Source organism: Artibeus jamaicensis, unplaced genomic scaffold (genome assembly GCF_021234435.1).
Source record: "Artibeus jamaicensis isolate MK-2021 breed Jamaican fruit bat unplaced genomic scaffold, CSHL_Jam_final contig_456, whole genome shotgun sequence".
Taxonomy (NCBI): Eukaryota; Metazoa; Chordata; class Mammalia; order Chiroptera; family Phyllostomidae; genus Artibeus; species Artibeus jamaicensis.
Window position 1 is genome coordinate 5,257,027 of NW_026521839.1, and position 22,079 is coordinate 5,279,105.

Sequence of the window (22,079 nt, forward strand, 5' to 3'; positions counted from 1 at the left end):
TGGCCCTATCAAGATTAAAGTGACCAAAAGCAATGGCTGCGGTGGCCCTCTAGCTTTCTTTGAATTTGGTAAGCACACAGGTTCTAGGCTTGGAACAGATAGTATGAATATATGAGAGGCAAATGCTGGCAATGGGTAGAGAGAAAGAAAAAAGCAGGGTTGGGTGATTTGGAGGGCACCAGGAAGCCCACCCTGGGCATCAGTAAACTACAGGGTGTTGAAGGGCACACCAAAATCTTTGAGCCTAGCACAGAGGTTCAAAGTACTTCCTCAAGGTTATCCCCTCAGCCAGGAAAGCAGTGATGTGTGCTTAGAATTACTAAAGCCCCCAGGAGAGCATAAATTCATAAAAGGTTTTTGTTTCCATAAGTGATTCTCATCAGGTGTCTTCACCTAGCACCGTCATGTACAACTTTGGGATCAGACTGGCAGCCCACTGAGCTGACCCTAATGCCCAGGGAATCTCTGCCCCAAGAGTAGGCCCCCAAATGTGCCTGAATGAGCCTGACATTTGAGACCAACCATCCTTACTTCCTCTATCCATCTCTTGCTCATCAGTGAGGGCCATTCCACTGGCCATTGGGCACCCTGGCTAGTAAGGATCCTTACTGCCTAGCGATCCAGACCATAGCTCCAGAAAGGACTAGGCTGACTTTCTGCATGTGATTTTATACAATCAGTAGAAGTAATAGCCCTCTTGGTGCCTCAGGGGCCCTGGAGTGGGGGATGCTCAATACAGAAGAGGCAGGAGGTTAACCAATTTTAATGAAACCAAATGATTATACAACATTTTATATACATTCATGGGGGGGGAAACCTTGCAACTTCTTTGGAAATTGTAGAAAGCAAGCAGTGAGGAGCAGCATATCCTTGTAAAGACTGTTCTTGGAACTGGAACTAAAGATTAGTATTTTGGTCTTTTCACTTCAACCCTGCAAGAGGAGAAATGAGTCAGCATAAGATCAACAAACTAAGCAATTCCCCAGTCCTACAGAGGATGAATATGGTGCTCACCCATCGGCTTCCATCTTCTTCCTCTTCTCAATGATCTGCAAGAAGGAGTTAGGGTGGACAGTTCTAACAATGCCAGCTTAAGGTCACCTGAGGCCAAGGCTGACCTGTCCCCAACTTCCATGGCTTGGCCACCCCTTTTCTATTCCTGGATGGGTGGACCAGTGTCTCCTCCCAGTTGAAACCCTCCCACCAAAGAGGCAGTCCAGCTTACCGCACTAATTTTTTTCCACTGGCGATCAAGCTCTGCCTTGTCATTGGTTTCCTTGAAGCGCCTGGTTTTCCTCCCCTCAGACATTTTGATGCCATATTGGAATGCAGCCCTGAGGGGAAAAAAGGGAGATTGGGAGAAGTGGCATCAGTTGCATAGAACTAGCAAGGGGACCCCAGAGAGCCCTGTGAGCAGAGAAGCTACATGGAAACGTCTCAGCCAGACGACACCCTCTACCTTGGTGTGGAGCTAGTCCACCCATCACATTCCACTCCTCACACCCTGGCTGTGTTTAGTACCAACTCACTTGGGCAAAGCTTCCTTGTTGTTCATATACTCGCTGTATTCTTCCTGGGTATCAAAATCCCAGCGACCCAAGGGGCCCTTCTTGTTACCCTGTTGCAGGACAGAATGGGAGACCAGGGAGGAAGAGATGTCAGGAGAAATGGAATTTTAGCCCTTGATTAAAGCCAGGCTCTCCCACAATCCCAGATTGCCTCATTTATAAACCCTACCTTAACAACAAAAACAACAACAACAACAAAACAATAAAATGCTTACCTATGCATTTATTATGTGCCAGGCATTATTCTTAACACTACATACCTATATTATTTCATTCTCTCAAAAACACTATTAAAATACATTTCTTTCCATTTTCCTGATGATGAAACTGAGGCATAAGCAGTAAAATAAATTGGCAAGGTCATAAAACTAATAAATGGCAGAGCCAGGGTTAAACAAGGCTCCATGACAGCATTAAACCATACTCTTAACCACTACAGTGCAGAGAGAACAAAGAAATAGTAGATGAAATTTCTTTACCATTAATGTCTGTTTGTTCTGTTTTAAGAGTTGGAGAAAAATTCCAATACTGGTGGATAAACTAGAATAAACTTCATTATTTTCAAAAGACTGCAATTCCTTCTGCCCTATCTACTAATGCACTAAGACTTGCTTACTGCCTAGGATAGAAATTACAGCCTCGCACGTTGTGGGAAATAATAAAGAAATCTATTTTTGGTTCTATCTCACTTGATTTCATACAAACACTTTGAAACAGGCAGCCCATGGCCCCACAATGCTGCTGATCCCATTACTGAAGCTGAGGGAAGATGAGGACAAGTAAACGAGACACAGATCTTTTTGGAGTGGAGAAATGGGAAATGTACTACAGAGTGAACTGCCCGACAGCCTCCACCCATCCTTATAACTCCATACCTGGTCCATTTTGCTATAATCAACCTCCTCGTCACTGTCTACAGCCATGTCGTCCATCCTAAAGAGAAGCAAGTTGAACAGATGGTGCAGACCCATACTCCTATGCTCCATCTGCAAACCTATCCCAGTAAGAAACTATATGCCTAGGAATGACCATCCCCCTAGACCTCCCACCCAGAGCCTAACAGAATGGTTCATCCAAGTAAAAGTACTTATGGATCCCAGCAAATCAAATTTCCCCTTACCCCATCCCCCTACTCCCACCCAAACTTCTCCCATCATGCCAGCCTCCCTTAACAGAGTCTCACATACGTGGCTGGGTAGCACTCAGCATAACTGTTGGACATGCCAAAGAAATCTCCTAGCTGCTTCTTGTCCTCCGGCTTCTTCAGCATATGCTATGTTAAAGACAATAATTCTCCCTGTAGCAGTAAAGTTTCAAGCAAGTAGGGCCAAGGGCTAAAAGCAACAACATGAAAACTCTAAGAAGAGGACTGTGAACCTGAATGGGTTCTCTCACAAAGGGGAAAGTCACAATGACTTCATCCCAGTCAAAATTAACACAAAAGGGAAGAAGTGGGGTTGTGGGAAAGCAGGCAGGCAGGTGGCGTTGGAATAAAAAGAGAACAATTCTTCCCTGTGTGGCTGGTGTGGCTCAGTGGATTGAGTGCTGGCCTGCAAAGCAAAGGGTCACCAGTTTGATTCCTAGTCAGGGCACATGCCTGGGTTGCAGGACACCCCAGTAGGGGCTGTGCAAGAGGCAGCCACACATTGATATTTCTCTCCCTCTATTTCTCCCTCCCTTCCCCTCTCTGAAAATAAACAAACAAAATCTTAAAGAAAGAAAGAGAAAACAATTCTCTAGAACCAAGGAACTTATTGAAATAAAGGATATGACTCAGTGCTTTCCCAGCCAGCAGAACCAGCAAACTTTTCATTTATCGATTTGATCAACTCCTTGGCAGATCCAGGTCCTGGGAAAAGAGAAGTCTGTTAGCACACTGAAATGAGAAATTTATAACCTCTTCCCTACAACATACTTCCAGCCTGTGGCTTTCTTAAAAATACTTTTTAAGCAATAGAACCTGTTTAGCTAACAAAATTTTAATCAAATCTCAACTAATAATGAAGTAATCCGGCTGAGATGGGGTAATGAGCACACTTGACCTGCCTCCCATTCTCAAGAACACAGAGTTGTATCTAACAGATCACACAAGGCCTGTCATTGCCCAGGAAAATGAAGGGATCTCCAGAATTATCTTCTGTCAATTCCACACAGCAAGACATGGATTCTATGAGAGCCCAGAACCAGGAAGTTCCCCAATCCCATCCTTGCAGGCTCTGAGCCCTAGGTCAGATTCAGCCCAGGGAAAAGCAGGGCTGCCGGAGGTAATGCAAGACACCTTGGACACACTCACCTTTGTCAACGTCGATGGGCTGGAAAGAAAAGAGAAACTAAAGTCAGTGTGTCACCATGAAGGAGTTCTACTCATCCCCCACTTCCCAAGTTTGAATCCATTCCCTATCCTCTGTTGTTCCCCTTTACAGAATGGTTCCTACCTACCCTGGATTAGTGAACACGGTTGCTTTTATGGAGTCATGAGCTGCCTATATAACAGAGATGTCCTGTACCTGGCTGGGCACGCAGAGAGGCAGCTCCACCACTTGGTACCAGGAGCCACATCTTACCTCATCATCCACTTTTGGCTTCTCAAAGTAGCTGTGCCTCTTCTTCTCTTCCTCTCTCTCTCGGTCCCGCTCCCGGTCTCGTTCTCGTTCCCGCTCTCTGTCACGATCTCTGTCTCTCTCGCGATCACGCTCCCGTTCCCGGTATCTCTCCCGCTCCTTGTCCCGAGGTATCTTGGTTGTGGAGGGCACATAATCCCCAATGTCTTCAAATATACTAGGAAACAGAGGTAACTAGTTGCCAAAGTCACTCCACACTTTCACTTCTCCTGTCCATTTCACTAGATTCTCACACCCGGGCCTCCCCAAAACGCTGGAGACGAGAAACACAGAGCCCCCTTTCTCCCTCAGATCAGGTGAGAGAGGCTGGGACACATACTTCATGTCAGCCTCAGGGGGTTTCTTCTCTTCCAGCTTCCCTAAAATATAAAGACAATGAGGAAAAGTCATTAATTTCCACTTGGCCTCATCATGCTAATGTTTTCTTAGAAAAAAAAAAAAAAAGGTTTTAGCCCTGGCTGGTGTAGCTCAGTAGACTGAGTGATGGCCTGCAAACCGAAGGGTCACCAGTTCAATTCCTAGTCAGGGCACATGCTTGGGCTGCAAGCCAGGCGTATGCCCAGTAGGTGGCACATGAGACACAACCACACACTGATGTTTCTCTCCTCTCCCTTCCCTTCCCCTCTCTAAAAATAAATAAATAAAATTAAAAAATAAAAATAAAAAAGGTTTCACTATATTTTTAGAGAGAAGGGAATGGGGGACAGGGTGAGAGAAACACCAATATGTGAAAGAAAAATCAATTAGTTGCCCCTGCCATGCCCCCGAATGGGGACCTGGCCTGCAACCCAGGCATGTGCCCTAACCAAGAATTGAACTGGCAACCCTTCAGTGTAGGGGATGACGCCCAACCCACTGAGCCACACCAGTCAGGGCTCTTTAATCTTCAGTGCCCTTTTAAACACCTGCTAGAAGGTGGGACAAAAAGCTACCCATTCATTCCTTCTCATGCCTGACAGTTACCCGATGCCTCCTGGATGGGTCCGACAGACAGAACTGGATGTAAGCACGCCCCTGCCTGTGCTCCACTGCTCTAGTTTCCCTCTGTGCCCCAGGAACCTGCCGATATTCTGGAGACAGAAGGCCCCAGGAGACCTTGGTTCCATTCTCGAATGCCCCTGCAGGGATAAGGTTTCTCTCCCTACCCCTCCAGATTACCTTTATCCTTCTTCTTGAGCTTCTTGTTGCGGGTACCCTGCCTCAGGTAGGACAGGATCTGAGTGAGCTTGCTGATGACAATGTCATTTGTAGTCAGTGTGGTCTGGGCCTGAAAATCCCAAGAAGAGCAGGAAATCTTTCCACTGAGCAGGAAATCTTTTTTTTTTAATTAAAAATTTTATTTATTTATCTTTAGAAGGGAAAGGAAGGAGAGAGGGAGAGAAACATCAATGTATGGTTGCTTCTCCTGCACCCCCTGCTGGGAACTGGCCCACAACCCATGCATGTGCCCTGACTGGGAATCAAACCGAGATCCTTTGGTTCGCTCAATTCATTGAGCTACTCCAGCCAGGTAAATCTTTTCATCTGTTCATTCATTCGCTTACCAAACTGAAGGATGAATTAGAATTACCTAGTGAAGACTGGAAAGGAAGTGTTGTGGAAGGACATTCCAGAGAGGTGAAACAGTATGCACAAAGGCCTGGGTCAAAAGTGATTCTACACATGGATAAAAGCAAGAATGACTGAAGAATGAATAGCAGGGACACGCAGTGAAAACAGGCTGCCAAATCCAAAAGATGCAGAGGCTCACCGGCCACAGTAAAGATTTTGCTGTTTATTCTAACACCGAGAAACCAAAGAAAGCTTCAAAACTGTGGTGAGACAAAAATTCGGGTTTTGAAATAATCACTCTGGCCTCATGTAAAAACGAAACTGGAGACTACGGTGGTGGGGGGGGAGGTTGCTGGCTAACAAGTACAGGGCTACTTTCAGAGGTGATGAAAATGCTTTAAAACTCACTGTGATAATGGTTATACAATTCTATGAATATATTAAAAGCCAATGAATTACACACTTTAGAGGGGCAAATTGTGGCCCTGGCAGGGTATCTCAGTTGGTTAGAGCATCATCCCACTATGCCAAGGTTGCAAGTTCAATCCCCAGTCCAGGCATACAAGAATCAACCAACGAATGAATGAATAAGTGGAACAACAGATCAATGTTTTTTTCTCTCTCTCACATCAATACATAAATTTTTAAGGGGGGGGATATTGTATGGTATGTGAATTTCTTTTAATAGATCCAGCAAAGAGATGATGGCTTAGACTAGAATGCTATTGGGTGGAGACAGAGAAAAGTGAGTGGATTCAGTTGAGATTTAGATGAGAAGTAGACATAACTTGGTGATGGGTTAAATTGTGGTCAGTGAAACTAGGGCAGAACTGATGCTGATTTCTAGGTTTGAGACTCATGTGAAAGGCTTTCAGGGTTTGGGTTACTCACCTCCATGGTGGGACAATCAGCTTTGCTGCGGATAAGAGTGGTGGGGATGTCTGTATCAGCATATTCATCATCCAGGTCTACCACATAGGCCATGCGGCCTGGCAGGAACAGCTCATTCCGCTCATATGCCTTGCTTTTGAAAAGCATGCGGTAAACATTGCGGCCTATGAAAAGATAGAGAGCAGCAAGAAGCCAATGAGAGCCTTCTACAATAATCACTGCCATTTTTTGAGTGCTTACTCTGTGCCAGACAACATGCCAAGTGCTATGCATGCTTTACTTTGCTTCATTCAATCTTCAGAACAGCCTTGTGAAGTAGGTATTATCTCCTCTTAACTAATAAGAACATTAAAGCTGAGAGTTAAGTGATTTACCTAAAGTCACATAGCTACCAAGTGACAAAACAAAGAACGAGATCCAGGCAGTCTCTTATTCACCCTCCTCCACTGGCTTCTCAAGGACACTGTGTGCTTACCATGGTACTAGGTCCTGTGAGGAATAAGGATGAGGGCAGTTTTACTATATTTTTTAATGTATTTATTTATTACAGATGTTATTTATTTTTAGAGAGGGTAAGGGAGGGAGAAAGAGAAGAGAAAAACATCAATGTGTGGTTGCCTGTCACTCGCCCCTACTGGGGACTCAGCCCGCAACCCAGGCACGTGCCCTGTCTGGAAACTGAACCACTAACCCTGTGGTTCACAGACAGGCACTCAATCCACTGAGCCACACCAACTAAGGCACTTGTTTCTGTTTTTTTAATTTTTATTTATTTACTTATAGGGAATGGAGAAGGGAGAAAGGAGTAAAACATCAATGTGTGATTGCCTTTAAAATGCCGCTAACTGGGTACCTGGCCCACAACCCAAACACGTGCCCTGACCAGGAAACAAACTGGCAACCTTTCAGTTTGTGAGATGACGCCTAACCCACTGAGCCACACCAGGCGGGCAAGGATGAGGTATAAGGTAATATTAAAAATGAATGAAAAACCAGTTCTTAGTAAGCATACTGCCTATATTCTCTTCGTCCAAATAATCCCTTGAGGTGCACATTGCCAATGGACAAGTAGGCACTGAGAAATAATATGAGATGCCAAACCCACAAGCTTACTATGATTCCATCATCAGGATTCTAACCCAATTCTCTCACACTGCAACTTCTGGGTTTTTAATCACCAACAATGCTACCTCCCTTAAAGTATGAGCCCTAATCTGAAAGAGCTTCCCACCTAACTAAGGAGACATTAATGACACATGAAATAACTAAGTCTGTGTCTGAACTCTACTAGAGTATTTTACGAAACTAGCTAGTTTAGGGGCAAAAAAAAGAGAGAGAGAGGAAAAACAGGCTGAAAGAAAGGGAAGCATCCTTGCTCCTTGCATTAGTCTACAATTCACCTAGCATGCAGAGCCAGTAGTTTGGCACCTCTGGACTCACCCAAACGTGTTTTAAATTCAATTTTATTTTCAGGATCCTCATCTTTCCTGAAAAGGCAAAAAAAAATTTTTTTTTTGCTAAATGTGTTCTCCTACTTCAGATCCCACCTTTCTAAATCCTCAAGTCCTCCCTAATGTTCACATACTTGGTTTCCTTCTGGGGCTTTTCCATTAGTTCTTCCTCTTCTTTCTCTTTGCTGGCAATCTCAGCTCGTACCTAACAGGAAAGCAAGTAATGTTTAGACATGCAATCATTTACACATATTTACTGATACCACTATACCACACAGTGCTAGGAACTAAGAGCTCAATACTAAACAAGACAATATAATCCTTGCTCTAATGGACCTTATAACAGGAGAGACAGACATATTAAGTAATTAACAAAATATGGTAACTGCCATAAGTAAAACAGAAGAGGTATGCAAAGGTGCAGGAAGCGGAAGGTGAGGTACAGAGAGAAAATAAAATGGAAGCTGAGACTTGAAGAAGTAGCAATTAGTCCTATAGAAGGACCACTGTTAGCCCTTCTAAATGGAACAAAGAGCAGTCTCCTTTTTTGCCTTGAAAGGTCCATACGAGAGCATTCAGCTTTCTAGTATCGTTCTCCACTCACTCACCAAGGCTCACCTTTTGAAGCAGAGCAAAATCCAAGCCTTTCACCAAATGGGTGTGTTCCATGTCACCACCCAAGAATTTGGACTCTTGGATCAACTGTCTTCTCTTCTCTGCAGCTGATTTGTCCCTGGATAACGAAAGAGGCCATGTTAGAATGGCCCTTTGGGGGTGGCGAATGCCTCGTGAAATGGCTTGATGTGAGCTCCAGAGCAGGAAAAGTGTGAGAAGAAATTCGTACTGTGATACTCTGACTCTGGGAGGCTGAGGAAACCACGCCTAGCCCCCCAGCCCCCCCCGCCCCCCGGCACTTACGCCTCAGCAGTGGGGCCCACAGCCCTATAGTTAGCAGTAGTGCTGATCAGCTCAGTCTCCTCATAGTCTTTATTCACGCCATCTCGCCGTTCCTTGGCTCGGTCCCGGTACTTCTCTGCGAGTTCTCTCTCTCTCTCAATTTCTTGTTGGCGAAGCTTGGCATAATAACTACAACCAGGAAAACAAAAATGTGTACGGCTCACCAGCTGCTATCTCAATGTCAACACGACTGTTCGTGCGTGTCTGTTTCCCTACACCTTCATCCAACTCTTTATGGTGAACGTCATATACAACCTGCAAAACCACTGGTCACGTTATGATAGTCCTCAAGATCACAACTACAGCATTTCCCAGCTCACACACACATCGTTCCACCTGCCACCTCAGGACACTCCATCTTTCACCTCGGAATTCTTTAATGCCACCCACCTTTACATTGCCAACTCTCTATAGCAATAAGGCTTTTCTGTACAGAAATGGTGAGGTCATCTGAATTATTATCCCCTTCCAAGTGTCAACAGAAAATAAATCAGTACTTGCCAGTTCTCCCCCAGAAGACTGGAAAGCTAGTTACAGATCCAGAAAGTCCAGTATCATATAAATGATGATGATAATGATGATGGTGCTGAAAACCAAGATTTACTGGATGGCGAGTATATGCGGGGCACTGGCACACAGTTTACATGCAACTACCACAACTGATCTCATGTCAACCTAATGAAAGTTACTACCACTGTTTCTATTCTACCACGAGAGTATTAAGGATTGGAAAGATTAAGCAAAATGCTGAGGTTATTCCACTAGAAACCGGTAAAGAGATTTTTTTAAAATTTTTTTTTAGATTTTATTTATTTATCTTTAGAGGGGAAGGAGAGAGGGAGAGAAACATCAGTGTATGGTTGCCTCTAGTGCATCCCCTGCAGCCCAGGCATGTGCCCTGACTGGGAATCGAACCGTGACTCTCTGGTTCACAGGCCCATGCTCAATCCACTGAGCCACACCAGCCAGGGCCCGGTAAAGAGATTAAAACACCGCAGGCCGACTTCAAACCCCTAACCTGCCACTCCACACATCATTCCCCTCCACTAGGAAAACTTCAGTCTCTGGTCTTTTAACTAGCCCCTCCTCCTTTCCCTCAAACCCTACCCAACTCAAAACCCAACACTCCCCGCTCCTTCCTTCACCTTTTCTTTTTTCTCCTTCGTGCAGCTGGGTCTTCATCCTCATTGTACTCCCTTGGCATCCTAGAAGAGAAAGAAATTTATTGAGAGCAAAATACTGCCACAGCCCCAGAAACTCCAAAAAGTGGCTTTGAGGACTGAAGAAAGGTCTAGAACACTGATAAGAATAACAGTTTCAATCAGGCAGAGACCCATGTTAATATTTATAAGTCAGTGGTTCTCACTTTAGAGAGCATCACAGCCATTTGAGGGACTATTAAAACTGTTCCCTCAAATGTCTGCCCCAGAATCTCAGTCTGTGCAGCTAGAATGGGCCCAGGAATATGCCCATTGAAGCACCAGCAGCAACTCTAGTACAAGTGGTTCATGGAACACACCCTGAGAAAAAGTAAATCCCAGAGCATCCCAGTCTCCACTGGAGCTTCAATTTCCAGAGAGAAAGTATCAGAACCACAGGCTTCAAAAAATAACCAGCCTTCCAGTTCCTAAGACATCTAGATAAATAGACTTTCTGTAGGAGGGAGATGGGAGACAGGCTGGATCACCCCAGAACTTACTCATGGTGACGTGACTTGGAAGGCGGTGCAGAGGTAGGTGCAGCCCTTGGGGTCATGAGAAGTTTCCTGAAGTCTTCATTGGTGAGTTTTGATCTAGAAGGCAAAGATTTTAAAATTTAGTACCCAATAAAAGTAAGAAAAGAAATATGTTAAAAATACGGTTACTTTTACTGTAAATCGGGGAACTGCAACTTAAAACAAAATATGCGACCCTGGCTGGGTAACTCAGTTGCTTATGGCATTGTTCCAATATGCCAAAGCTGCACGCTCAATTCCTAATCAGGGCACATACAATAAGCAACCAATGAACACATAAGAAATGGATCAACAAATCATGTTTCTCTCTCTCTCAGACCTATAAATTAATAAATAAAAAATTTTTAAATGCTATCTCTACTGCATCAAAGTGTTAATTATTAAAAAGTCTGATTAATCACCCTGGCTGGTGTGGCTCAGTAGATTGAGCACCAGCCTGCGAACCAAGAGATTGCTGATTGATTCTCAGTCAAGGCATATGCTTGGGTTGCAGGCCAGGTCCCCAGCTGGGGACCTGGGAGAGGTAACCAATCCATGTTTCTCTTGCTCGCTCAAGTTTTTCTCTTTCTTCCTCCCCTTCCCTCTCTCTGAAAATAAATAAAATCTTTTAAAAAATAGTAATAGAAAAAAAAAAAAAAGCCCTGGCTGGATTATGCATGGGCCTGTGAATCAAAGGATCGCAGTTTGGTTCCCGGTCGGGGTGCATGCCTGGGTTGCAGGCCAGTTCCCATCAGGGGACACATGAGAGGTAATCATACATTGATATTTCTCTCCCTCTCTCCTTCCCTTTCCCTCTAAAGATAAGTAAATAAAATCTTTAAAAAAAAAACAAAAAACAAAAAAACATTTTGATTACTCAAGCATGAGTGAGAATTTGGGAAGTGGATAACCTCGTATACCACTGACAGACTGACTGTAAGTCAGTAGAGCCTATTTAGAGGGCAATTTGGCAGTATATATATCAAAATTTAAGTATGTATCTCCTATGACCCAGCAATTCCATTCACCTATACGAATGGCCAGTTCTCAGTTAACAGATTTGAAAATAGAAACTTGTACCTAAATGTCATTCATTAACTGGAACTAACTAAATAAACTGTGACAGTGTTCCCCGGGTGTGGAGAAGATGGCAGTGATGGTACAAGAGAATATTTTAATTGGCACAGTGACAATGAGCTATTCCCTGACCAAATTTTAGTCAGGTAGCTTTGAGCCCTCTTCCAACGAGGCCTCTCCTTTGGTCTGCTTAGTCCAGTTTTTTAATTTTTTTTTTTTAAAGTTTTCTTTAAACATGCTTTTTTTTTTAAAGATTTTATTTATTTTATCTTTAGAGGGGAAGGGAAGGAGAGAGGGAGAGAAACATCAATGTATGGTTGCCTTTCATGCGTCCCCTGCTGGGAACTGGCCTGCAGGGAACCGGCCTGCAACCCAGGCATGTGCCCTGACTGGGAATCGAACTGCGATTGTCTGGTTCGCAGGCCCGCGCTCAATCCACGAGCTACACCAGCCAAGGCTTAGTCCAGTTTTAACAATGGAAAAAAGTGAGTATAAACAGTAAGTATACTATATAACACCATTTAGTTTAAATATTTTAACTCACAAAGCAATGACATATTTTTCTGAGATACAAATACATGTATATAAGTTCCTTTTTTAAAAGAGTAGGAAGAAAAGGCACTCGTAAAAAAAGATCACAATGGTTACCTCTAAGAAAGGGACTGGAACTGGGAATTTTATCAAAGATAACTTTACCCTCGTTTCTGATGTTTTATCTTTCGATATGAGGAATTCCTATGTAATGTGTAATTAAACATCAACTCCAAACTAGCACCCTCCCGGCCAGAATTTCCCTTCTAATACTCTTATGCAGTTGACCTGATCCAGTTAAAGGGGCAACTGATACAATTTTTTGACCACCCTTGCTTACAAGACATTCACAATACTTTTACCAACACCACCACCACCCTACGCATTGCCGATCTCATTCCCATGGTCTGAAATCAAAACACTCACTGGTGGAAGGAGTGAGGATCATCCACATCGTGGCCATCTGGGGCCAAAGGGTTGGAGAACGGCTCGCCTAAGATACAGAATTGGCATTAACTTAATCACTCTTTTGTGTCAGGTCCTGTGCAAAAGTTGGGGATATGACACTGAACAATACAGATGTGCTTTCCTGTTAAATTGCTCACAATCTAGTGAGGAAGAAAGGCAAGAAGAGCGACAGTAACGATACAGGGTAGTAAGTACTTAAGTGGGAAAATACAGAGCTGCGGAAGCCCGGGGGAGGGCGCCCCTAAATCAGCTGGAGCGTCAGCAAAGACTTCCTGAAAAGGACATCTAAGACACTACGAGAGTGAGAAACTGGAGCAACCCAAGATTAAGTGATACGGGGTTGGGGCGGGGGGAGCAATAAATCAGATAAACCCCATCTCTTGACACTTGGGACAAAGACCAGGCTTAGAGACAGAGTCTGGAGCTGCCAGGCCTCAGTTGGGGCCCAATAGCTTCGCCAAGGCTACAAGCGTCACTCCGGCCCCTCTCCACCCTCACAGACACACACACCCTATTTAAGGTCTACATAACGCGCCATGTGGCCTGGGTCCCGCAGAGAAAAAAGGGACAGACGACCCGAGACTCACTATCTCGCTCCGGCATTTTGTCCGCGGTGTTTCAACGCCAACGACTGAGATCCCACCTACAACAAAGCAGCGACAGCCTTTCTCCCACAATGCACCTCCGGATCCAACCCACAGTCCTTTGCGTCCCGCGGTCTTTCCGCATCCGCCCACCAGCGGAGATACAGACTGGTGCCCAACACCTTTGTTTGATCTAAGGTTAGGTTTGGCCCCGCCCCCAAGTCGTCCGACGGTTCCCGGAGACTGAAGGGCCCGCGATTGGCCCGTCTGGAGAACTTGGCCGGAAGGCCTGGACAAGGGGGTGGGCGCTAGCGGAGATGGCTGCGGCCGCGGTGAGTCGCGGGGTCGGGGCCAAGCTGGCTCTACGAGAGATTCGCATCCACTTATGTCAGCGCTCTCCAGGCAGCCAAGGCGTCAGGTGAGGCACTGCGTGGGGAGGCAGGCAGGCGGGTGGGCGGATTGCGGGACGCCAGGGTCATGCCCTCGACCTCCAGGGTGTTTGAGGAGGCCCGCGCTCACACAGTGCGCGCGGCGCGCTCTCTGGCCCTGCAGGGACTTCATCGAGAAACGCTATGTGGAGCTGAAGAAGGCGAACCCCGACCTCCCCATCCTAATCCGCGAGTGCTCTGATGTGCAGCCCAAGCTCTGGGCCCGCTACGGTGAGTGCGGACGCTGAAGGTCTGGGACCCGGGTGAGGAAACAAGGGTTCGAGAAGTCAAACAGCCGTCCAGGGTCAAGCAAGAACTCGTAGAGAATCTGGACCTAAGAATTTTGCCTTGTTTTTGACCTTATTGCCAACAAGGAAATTTATGTTCATAGGGTTATAGGATGCTTTGTGTCCTGGGTAATAGCTGTGTGGAGGCGGGCTCGGTCCTGCGTTGGGACCAGCCGCTGTCATTTTTGTAATAATTCAGAACAGTTTGCAGATAGACGAAGTGCTGGTCAGTTCTTGTCAGTGTAGATCCTTCCAAATTACATGTGGGCACTGCCGATCCAGGCAGAGGGTTAGATTCTTAATAATGAAAACCTAAAACGATTCTGTGTTGAACACTTAATGCTAGGCTCTGCTTGGTGCTTTCCTACCTATCGCTCATGTTGTCATTGTATGAGGTGGTTGATTCTTTTTCGTTTTTTTCATTGTAGAGATTAGAAACTCGAATCAAAAATTTTATGGAACATTACCTAGGGTTAGGTAGCTGCATAGAACAATGTCCACCTTTACATATGTCCCCCTTCCTAGAACGCACTTCTGCCAGACATCCATGGCCAGCTCCTTATTATTCAGGTTATTTTCAAGTTCTGAGCTTTTGCTTCACCTCAAAAAGGCATTCCCTGACCAGTTATGTAACATTGCCCCAGCCCCTTTTTATCACATTACCTATTTCAATTTACCACAATCTGAAAATTACTATCATGTTGCCTGACACATAGTAGCACGCCATAAATGTTTATCAATACTGATTAGTGGTATTTTCACCATGGTTCTTAACACCTTGCCCTAGGAATGTCTGGAGAAAGTGGGAAGTCACACCTAAGGCAGATTGATTCTAACAGTGGCCATCTGTAGTAATGACGTGCACTCAAAACTGAAGGAGGAAAAAGTTCTTCAGAAAACCAGCAGACTAGAGATGGACTCAGACAGCCGCAGTGTATTAGACTAGGTGACAGTGGGAGCCACAGAGTGGACACCCAGCCAGGGCTAGGCCCATGCAATGAATGCTTACAGTGCCCCTTAACACTTCTCTGAGACACCTTCCTTACCATTGTGGCCACCCACGATCAGCCAAGATTCTAGTTGGACCTGGGCTTCCTAGATGTGTTTGAGACCCACTGGATGAAGTCTAGTCCTACCAAATCCACCTCAGTCATCTCTTTACTACCCTTCCTATCATAACTATAAGTTGATGACAAAGACCTGTTGCTGTATTTTGCCAGCCCCCACAGTGCAGAGGGGATACTTAGTCACCTCCCTTTCTCTCCAGCATTCGGCCAAGAGAAGAATGTCTCTTTGAACAACTTCAGTGCTGATCAGGTAACCAGAGCGGTAGAGAATGTGCTAAGTGGCAAAGCTTGAAGCCTTCAATGAGGATTCAGCCCCACAGCCTGGGCTCTGCTGGACTGGGTACAATGTGGAAAAAATGTGTTCTCCTGTTTGTTATAAAGCCTGTGCTGTAAGATGCTGTCTCTGAATGTTCTTTACTTCATTCCCCCTTCTACCCCTACTGTGCAACCACTGAGACAAAGCAGTTTAATATAAAAATAAAACTTTATTCTGCACCATCAAAGGCCACCAGCTGCTGAAACATAACAGAGGAAGAGAGAGATTCCAGGGCCCCAGAGTAAGTAGACCACACCCACTTCCCTCTGGTCCTGCCTGGACAGTGCTGAATGAAAGTGGGAGCTGAAGTCCAAAGGTCTTGGTTTAGGCTTAGGTGTGGGATCAGAGAACATGAGGAGTCATTATGGTCCTAAATCCCCAAAAGGGACTCCATGGGCACAGAAGCTGGGGTGAAGGGAAGGAGTAAGTGACATCGAGAAGCCAGGTCACCCACGAAGAGCTGTCTGCTGGAGAGCCTGCACTCGATCCTGAAGCTGTGCCTCCTCCTCATGCCTTTTAAGGGCCTGTAGCCCTGATTGCTGCAGGAAGGCCTGGGCAGTCTAATGGCAGGAAAGAAAGGAATTCATCATCTAGGTCTCTGTACCATAATACTCAATTCCCAGAGCCTTACGGGTTAGCCCACTGTTTCCTGGGCATTCCCAATAAAAGGATGTGGCTCTAGTTAGAATTGGAAAGAAAGGAGCCACGGTGAGACTAGAGGCTTCAGAACAAAAGGGATTGAGAAGCAGGACCAGAAACCAACCTCTGGCCGATAGAGGAACAGCAGCTGCAGCAGCTCCAAACTCTGGCCTACTACTTCAGTGTCAGAGAAGGCCAACATGTCCAGCAACGAGGAGAGCAGGGGCCCTGGCCACAGATGGCAGCAATAAGCAGGACCCTTCTCTGCAACATTGCACAGAACTGTGAGCACCTGTAGACAGATATGTATACACACGGTCCTCACGAAGAATAAAAGCCACTGACAGCAAAAACTATGGATTGCTGACCACATGCCCCAGCACTGTGCCAAGCAATTTTATAATAAGCATGTTTTGTAATCCCCACATTGTCCTCAGGATTACTATTTCTAGTTGTAAATCAGGAAACTGAAGCTTAAGGTGATTACTTCAATTGCCCAAAGCTAGTAACTAGTAAACCGGTTTAGGGACTCACATAAACCGGCCTGCCCCTGAGACCCTCTGTACCACACCACCTGCTGGCTCTCAGCTAAGGGCACTTCTGAGTTCCTACTGTTTACACTTTAGCCACTAGATCTTAGATGATTCCAATACCTACCAGTACGCTCACCACATTAGATACAGGCAACAGCTGCAAGAGAGGCTCAATCAGGTCCAGGGAGAGCAAGGAGGTACAGAAGCTAGGACTGTTTGCTGGAAGGGAAAATGTCAGGGTGAAGTCCCTCTAACTACAGCCTGAAAATATCCCGTCAATCCAACCCACCTCAGTCCAAACTACAAGGAAGTTTTCCTAGTATGTAAAGGTCCTGGTCTCAGCAGATTATGGCTCATACCAGTAAGGTTGTTAAGGAGCCAGAGGCCCTCAGGAAGCAGGCTGGGCTGTTTCTGGAGGAAGAACTGCAGAAGGATAAATAAGGATGCCACAACACGCTCATCTCTGAGCTCCATTTGCCCTCCCACAGCATCCACCGCTGGCTCTGTTAGCAAATTGCTAAGACACCGAAGCACAGGGCACACCAGCTGCAAAGACAGGTTGCAAAGACAGGTGTAAGGAGGAAGGGCAACCTACATCCTGGAGAAGGAAGAGCAGGAAGATAGGTTGAGCAGATCTTGACCTGTCCTCTTCACCTACCAGCTCCAGTCCTGCACCCTCAGATCTCTGGACGGCGCCAGCCAAGTCCAACAGCAGCAGCCCCAGAGTGGCCAGAGCCCCATGGGTGATAAGCAAGACATTGTTGACCTGGCTGGGCAACAGGAAACAAGCACTGAATAGTTACTAAGCCAATTCCACTTTCAGTTGGCCAACATCCTCCGTCTGTGGGTTTTGTGGGTTTCCTGAATTTGAAGAAGACCATGGAAAGAAGAAAATTCTAGAACCCAAAGTTCAAAAACCTAAGTGTCATGAAGGGAACCACAGGAGAGGTCTATGGTACTTTCCCAACTTGCTTGTTACCTGCAGATGATATAGTGAAGGCACCAGGCAAACTCCACAGCGACTCCAGGGTTCAGCTTTGGGCCAGGGTGCAGTAGTTGCAGCATGTGCTGGGGGAGAGTGGAGCCCAGGATGGAGCTGCCAGCAGAAGCAGAGCTCTGAGTAAGAACCACAGAAGGCAAGATGCCTGTTGCTCTTCCTAGCAGGTGGGAAACCCTAATAGCAGGTGGGAAAAGCATCCAAACCCAAAGTTCTTCCCAGCCAGACACATGGGGAGTTAAATGTGCAATAGTTTTGGAACCAGACTTGAGGTATCAAGAAGCTACACTGCTAAATAATGGGTCACCCCCTGACTGTACACCTGGAGACAAGTTTTTACTTACGGGATGATCATTTCTGGCGCTTCCTTAGCTTGCAGGAGCTGGGACAAGGCATATCCAAGGGCTTCCAGCACAGTCTGATGAGGGGACTAGAAACAGACAGGGTAGGGATCTGACTCTTGGAAACTAGGGCAGAGGCTAGCGCCACCTAACCAAAAGACAGGGCAGAGGCTAGCGCCACCTAACCAAAAGACAGGGCAGAGGCTAGCGCCACCTAACCAAAAGACAGGGCAGAGGCTAGTGCAGCCTAACCAATGCAGCTGGGGCGTATGGAAAAACGTGAGGAGAGGGCTGCCTAGGGAAGAAGACAGAGAAGGGGGACATTCACCTGGATGCAGGCAGCCAAGGCTGGAACGATGCCCTGTGGCAGGAGCTGCCGTCTCACAGCTTCACTCTCTACGATCAGGTTACCCAGTGTATACAAACAGAGCTCCTAGAGCGGAACAACAACAGCACTGGGCTTGGCCCACATCAGTTCGGGGTGGGGTGGGGTGGGGTGGGGCTGGGGATGGAGAGAATGGAGCAGCCCTGTCCTGGAGACTCTGGGCACAAGAGGGTGAAGATGATGGATGGGTGTGGGCATCAGGGGAAACTCGTTTTCTTCTCCCTACCTGCCAGCTCAAACTGAACCCAAAGACACAATTTCTAAACTCAAGCCAAAACCAAAGTAGGAAGGGACAGGGCTTACTATAAAATCTGAGCTGTGACCGGAGAGGTAGGTGAGAAGGTAGGAAGTGGCTGGCAGGCAGGCCTCAGCCACCGCAGACTGCTCGGAATGAGAGAGCTCATGAAGGCACCGAGCCGCCTCAAGCTGCAGCAGGGCCTGGTTGCTGGTCAGGAGCCCGACCAGGGTCCGCATGCTGCCCTCCAGCCTATATGAGTGAGTACCAGAGCCCTGTTCAGCCTGTGGCCCCTCCCCTTCCACACTCCTATCCATCCCTCAGAGCCCCTGCCACCCACTCACTCCACCCACACTGACCTGATGAAGGTCTGCTGTGTCTCTGGACACTGCAAGCCTCGACGAAGGCTGGCCAGAGCTCCCTCTCTCTCCTTTTCCTCTGTTCCCCGCTGGGCTGACCACAGGAACTGCTGGATCTGGAGGCCAGGGCAGGGAGAGATAGTAAGTCTTGAGCCCTGCTCTGTCCACTTCACCTGTGAGCCTTCCAATACTGCACCATCCGTAGAACTTGTCATTCACAATAATACAGCCAGTAAGTGCCAACACCGCAATAGAGGGGACAGAAGGAACCAGAACTAGGCTTAATACCAGCCCTGCCTCTTACTCTTCAAGGGACCTAAGCCTCAATTTCTCATCTGAATAAAAGGGAAACAACATCTATCCCACCTTCTTACCGGGTTATTTCAAGGATAATATTTAAACCTGGGATAACCTGCCCCTCCAAAACATTCTGCTCATGTGACCTGTACTCTTGACACATAGTGTTAACATGACTTTAAAACTGCGAAGACTTTGCAGTTTGTTTCTTCTGCGTGGCATACCCTCCCTAGGTCCCCCACTCCCTTTAGATTCTGCTCCTGTCACTGCCTCTGGGAAGTTAGCTCTTTCTGGCTTCCTGTGGCAGACTTAGGGGTTTCTGTTGTGCCTCATGTTTCCTTCATGACAGGTGGTAGGTAGCACATCTGTCTCCTTTGTGGACTGTGAAGACTTCAAATAAAGGGATACTGTTTCTCCTATGTCCCTCAGTACAGTACCCAGCAGTCTCCTGGCATAAAGTAAGTGCGCAGTGAATAAATAGTTTAGCTCAGGCACAAGTGCTTTGTAAACTGCACAGGTAAACACAGACACTACCAACACAGGGGATGCCCAACAGTTACTGAATGAATAAATGAACTAAAACCAACTCTTATTTATTCAATAAATACTATACAGGCATCGGAGTTTTCAGTGATGACAAAGATAGGGTCTAGGATCCCGTGGACTTAAAATCTAATTAGAGAAATAACAAACAAGCAAATAAATTAGGATGATTAACAGCCGGCAAACAGGCTGTCAGGACAAAATACCAAAAGGGACCCACTTGAGATGCAGCAAAGGTTAAAGCCTTGACAGGAAAGAGCCTGGTATATTCTTCCCCAAACTGAAAAGGTGAAGGGCTGGCTGAAATGAGTGAGCTGGTAAGACTGGAGGTGAGCAAAGACTAGATCATGCTGGACTTGATGATTACAGGAAGGAGTTTGGTCCCTATGTATGCCCCCTTGCCCCCACGGATCTCTATGTTTAAAAGACGCATCTAACTGATGTATGGAGAATGAACTTGAGGACGGCAAGTATAGATGCCAATGACCCCTTAGGTGGCCGCTGTAAGTATCCATTGGAGGGTGGTGGGAGCTACAATGGTGAGGCACAGAAAGACTCCAGAGTTGTGTTTGTTTTTAATCCTCACCGAGGAAATTTTTTTCATTGCTTTTAGCGAGTGAAGAAGGGAGAGAAACATCGATATGAGACAGAAACATGGACTGGTCGCCTCCCTTACGTGCGCGGACCGCAGCGACTGGGAATGGAACCCACGAGCTTTCTGTTACGGGGACTACACTCCGGCCAACTGCGCCACACCGGCCAGGGCACCTCCGCTGTCCTTTAAAAGGTTAAAAAATTTAAAAAACAAAACGGCTAGGACTTTAAATGTTGATATGGAGGTGAGGGTCAGGATGGGGTGAAGGATACCCCAGTTTCTGCCTTGGCCTATTGTAGGTTTTGAAGGCAAAGCGTTCAGGCTTGGGGATGGACCTTGAGTACCCGAAGAAGGAATTTGGCGCCAGCCAGTACGGACCTCACCGCGAACCCTGCTCCCTCACCTCGGCTTCCCCGAGGATCAAGTCCACACATCCACTTTCAGCTTCCTCTGGGGTGTCATCTCTCAGCAGCCTCTTGCTGACCAGTTGTTGCTCCCTCCTCGCCTTCCGCAATGCTGGGGACAAAGGAACCGGCTGAGGGCAAAGGAGGGGCACCCAAGACCCAGAACCCGGTCTCCCACCGCCATAACCCATCCTGCCGTGTCCCCTCGCCCTCCCGCACCTGCCTCCCGCTCCCGCCGGCGTCGCCGTAGCTCCTCTACTCCGCATCCCACCGGCCTGAGACTGCCCTGCCGTCGGTTCCACATGGTGGAACTGAAGGAAATTCTCACTGTGCGCAAGGCCAGGATCAGAAACCCCGACCAGGGAAGATGGCAGGGACCGCAGAGCCACAGCGGAAGGCGGAAGAGGCGATGAAGCAGGCGGAGCTAGGCGCGGAGCGTAGGCGGGGCGAGGGGGCGCGGCCTAAGGCTGAGTGGGGGCGAAGGGAGGGGAGGGGCGAAGAGAGGGGAGGGGCGAACGGGGGAGGGGCGAAGGGGGGGAGGGGCGAAGGGAGGGGAGGGGCGAATGGGGAGGGGCGAATGGGGGAGGGGCGAATGGGGGAGGGGCGAAGGGAGGCTGGAACGCGGCCTGGAGAAAGCAGAGGGGTGGGGTCTGGGCTGAGAGCCGACCTCTGCCGCCTTGGTTTGTCTTCTTCCCAATACCGGGAAAGTTCGTCGAACTGTTCGAAAAAAAGAAAGAAACTCAATCCCAACCCCGGCCTCCCCGGGCCAGTAGAGTCATCTTCCATTCGGCAAATAACCTCCCCACTCCTAAAACACCCTAGAGGAACATTCAAAACTATTCCAAGTTCTAGGAAGATATGGGATACCATTTGTTGGTGAAATGGTATCAGCACCCACCCACCCACCTCACCGCAACCAGCACGCTTCCCACTGATGAGTGGCCACGCGTTGCCATATTGAATGTTGGCAAAAACAATTATCCCCATTTTATGGGTGAGAAAAAAGACAAATATAACTATTCCACTGTTCCACATAAACGTGAGTTGTATTATTTTTAGAATGATTTACCAAATCTTGAATGCCAGTAATTTGCTGGGTACTTGGGAAACACGGATGTGTTTTAAAAAGGTGTTTCTGCCCTGGCTGGTGTGACTCAGTGGTTGACTGCCAGCCTGCAAATCAGTGGATTGCTGCTTGGATTCCCAGTCTGGGGCACATGCATGGGTTGCTGGCCAGGTT

General features: G+C 47.0%; 3 protein-coding genes across 9 annotated transcripts; 1 reads left to right on the forward strand and 2 right to left on the reverse strand.

The window, feature by feature from the left end:
* Positions 1-747: 747 nt before the first annotated feature.
* Positions 748-13,542, reverse strand: IK (IK cytokine). The gene is made up of 20 exons (XM_037147602.2): positions 13,417-13,542; positions 12,788-12,854; positions 10,739-10,831; positions 10,185-10,244; positions 9,001-9,168; positions 8,701-8,815; positions 8,217-8,287; positions 8,072-8,118; positions 6,632-6,795; positions 5,348-5,456; positions 4,509-4,548; positions 4,133-4,346; positions 3,862-3,880; positions 3,339-3,417; positions 2,756-2,836; positions 2,444-2,501; positions 1,530-1,618; positions 1,226-1,334; positions 1,015-1,049; positions 748-932 (listed from the first exon to the last, which is right to left on the reverse strand). The coding sequence occupies exons 1-20, from the start codon at positions 13,430-13,432 to the stop codon at positions 905-907; spliced, it is 1,662 nt and encodes a 553-aa protein (XP_037003497.1). The 5' UTR covers positions 13,433-13,542; the 3' UTR covers positions 748-904.
* A 32-nt stretch (positions 13,543-13,574) lies between these two features.
* NDUFA2 (NADH:ubiquinone oxidoreductase subunit A2) lies at positions 13,575-15,590 on the forward strand. Its single transcript, XM_037147601.2, has 3 exons — positions 13,575-13,831; positions 13,966-14,072; positions 15,396-15,590. The coding sequence occupies exons 1-3, from the start codon at positions 13,731-13,733 to the stop codon at positions 15,485-15,487; spliced, it is 300 nt and encodes a 99-aa protein (XP_037003496.2). The 5' UTR covers positions 13,575-13,730; the 3' UTR covers positions 15,488-15,590.
* Positions 15,591-15,660: 70 nt separating this feature from the next.
* On the reverse strand, positions 15,661-21,250 carry TMCO6 (transmembrane and coiled-coil domains 6). Of its 7 annotated transcripts, none has more exons than XM_037147594.2 (12): positions 21,059-21,249; positions 20,839-20,951; positions 19,001-19,116; positions 18,710-18,893; positions 18,350-18,454; positions 18,025-18,110; positions 17,663-17,779; positions 17,342-17,453; positions 17,043-17,229; positions 16,808-16,902; positions 16,275-16,442; positions 15,661-16,071 (listed from the first exon to the last, which is right to left on the reverse strand). In XM_037147594.2, exons 1-12 carry the CDS (start codon positions 21,141-21,143, stop codon positions 15,958-15,960), a joined length of 1,482 nt encoding a protein of 493 aa, XP_037003489.2. In that variant the 5' UTR covers positions 21,144-21,249; the 3' UTR covers positions 15,661-15,957. The 7 variants fall into 7 exon arrangements, 6 of the variants coding, with proteins under 6 accessions (XP_037003489.2, XP_037003493.2, XP_037003490.2 ...); XM_037147598.2 differs by having other exon boundaries at positions 21,168-21,247; XM_037147595.2 differs by having other exon boundaries at positions 21,063-21,229.
* Positions 21,251-22,079: the final 829 nt, after the last annotated feature.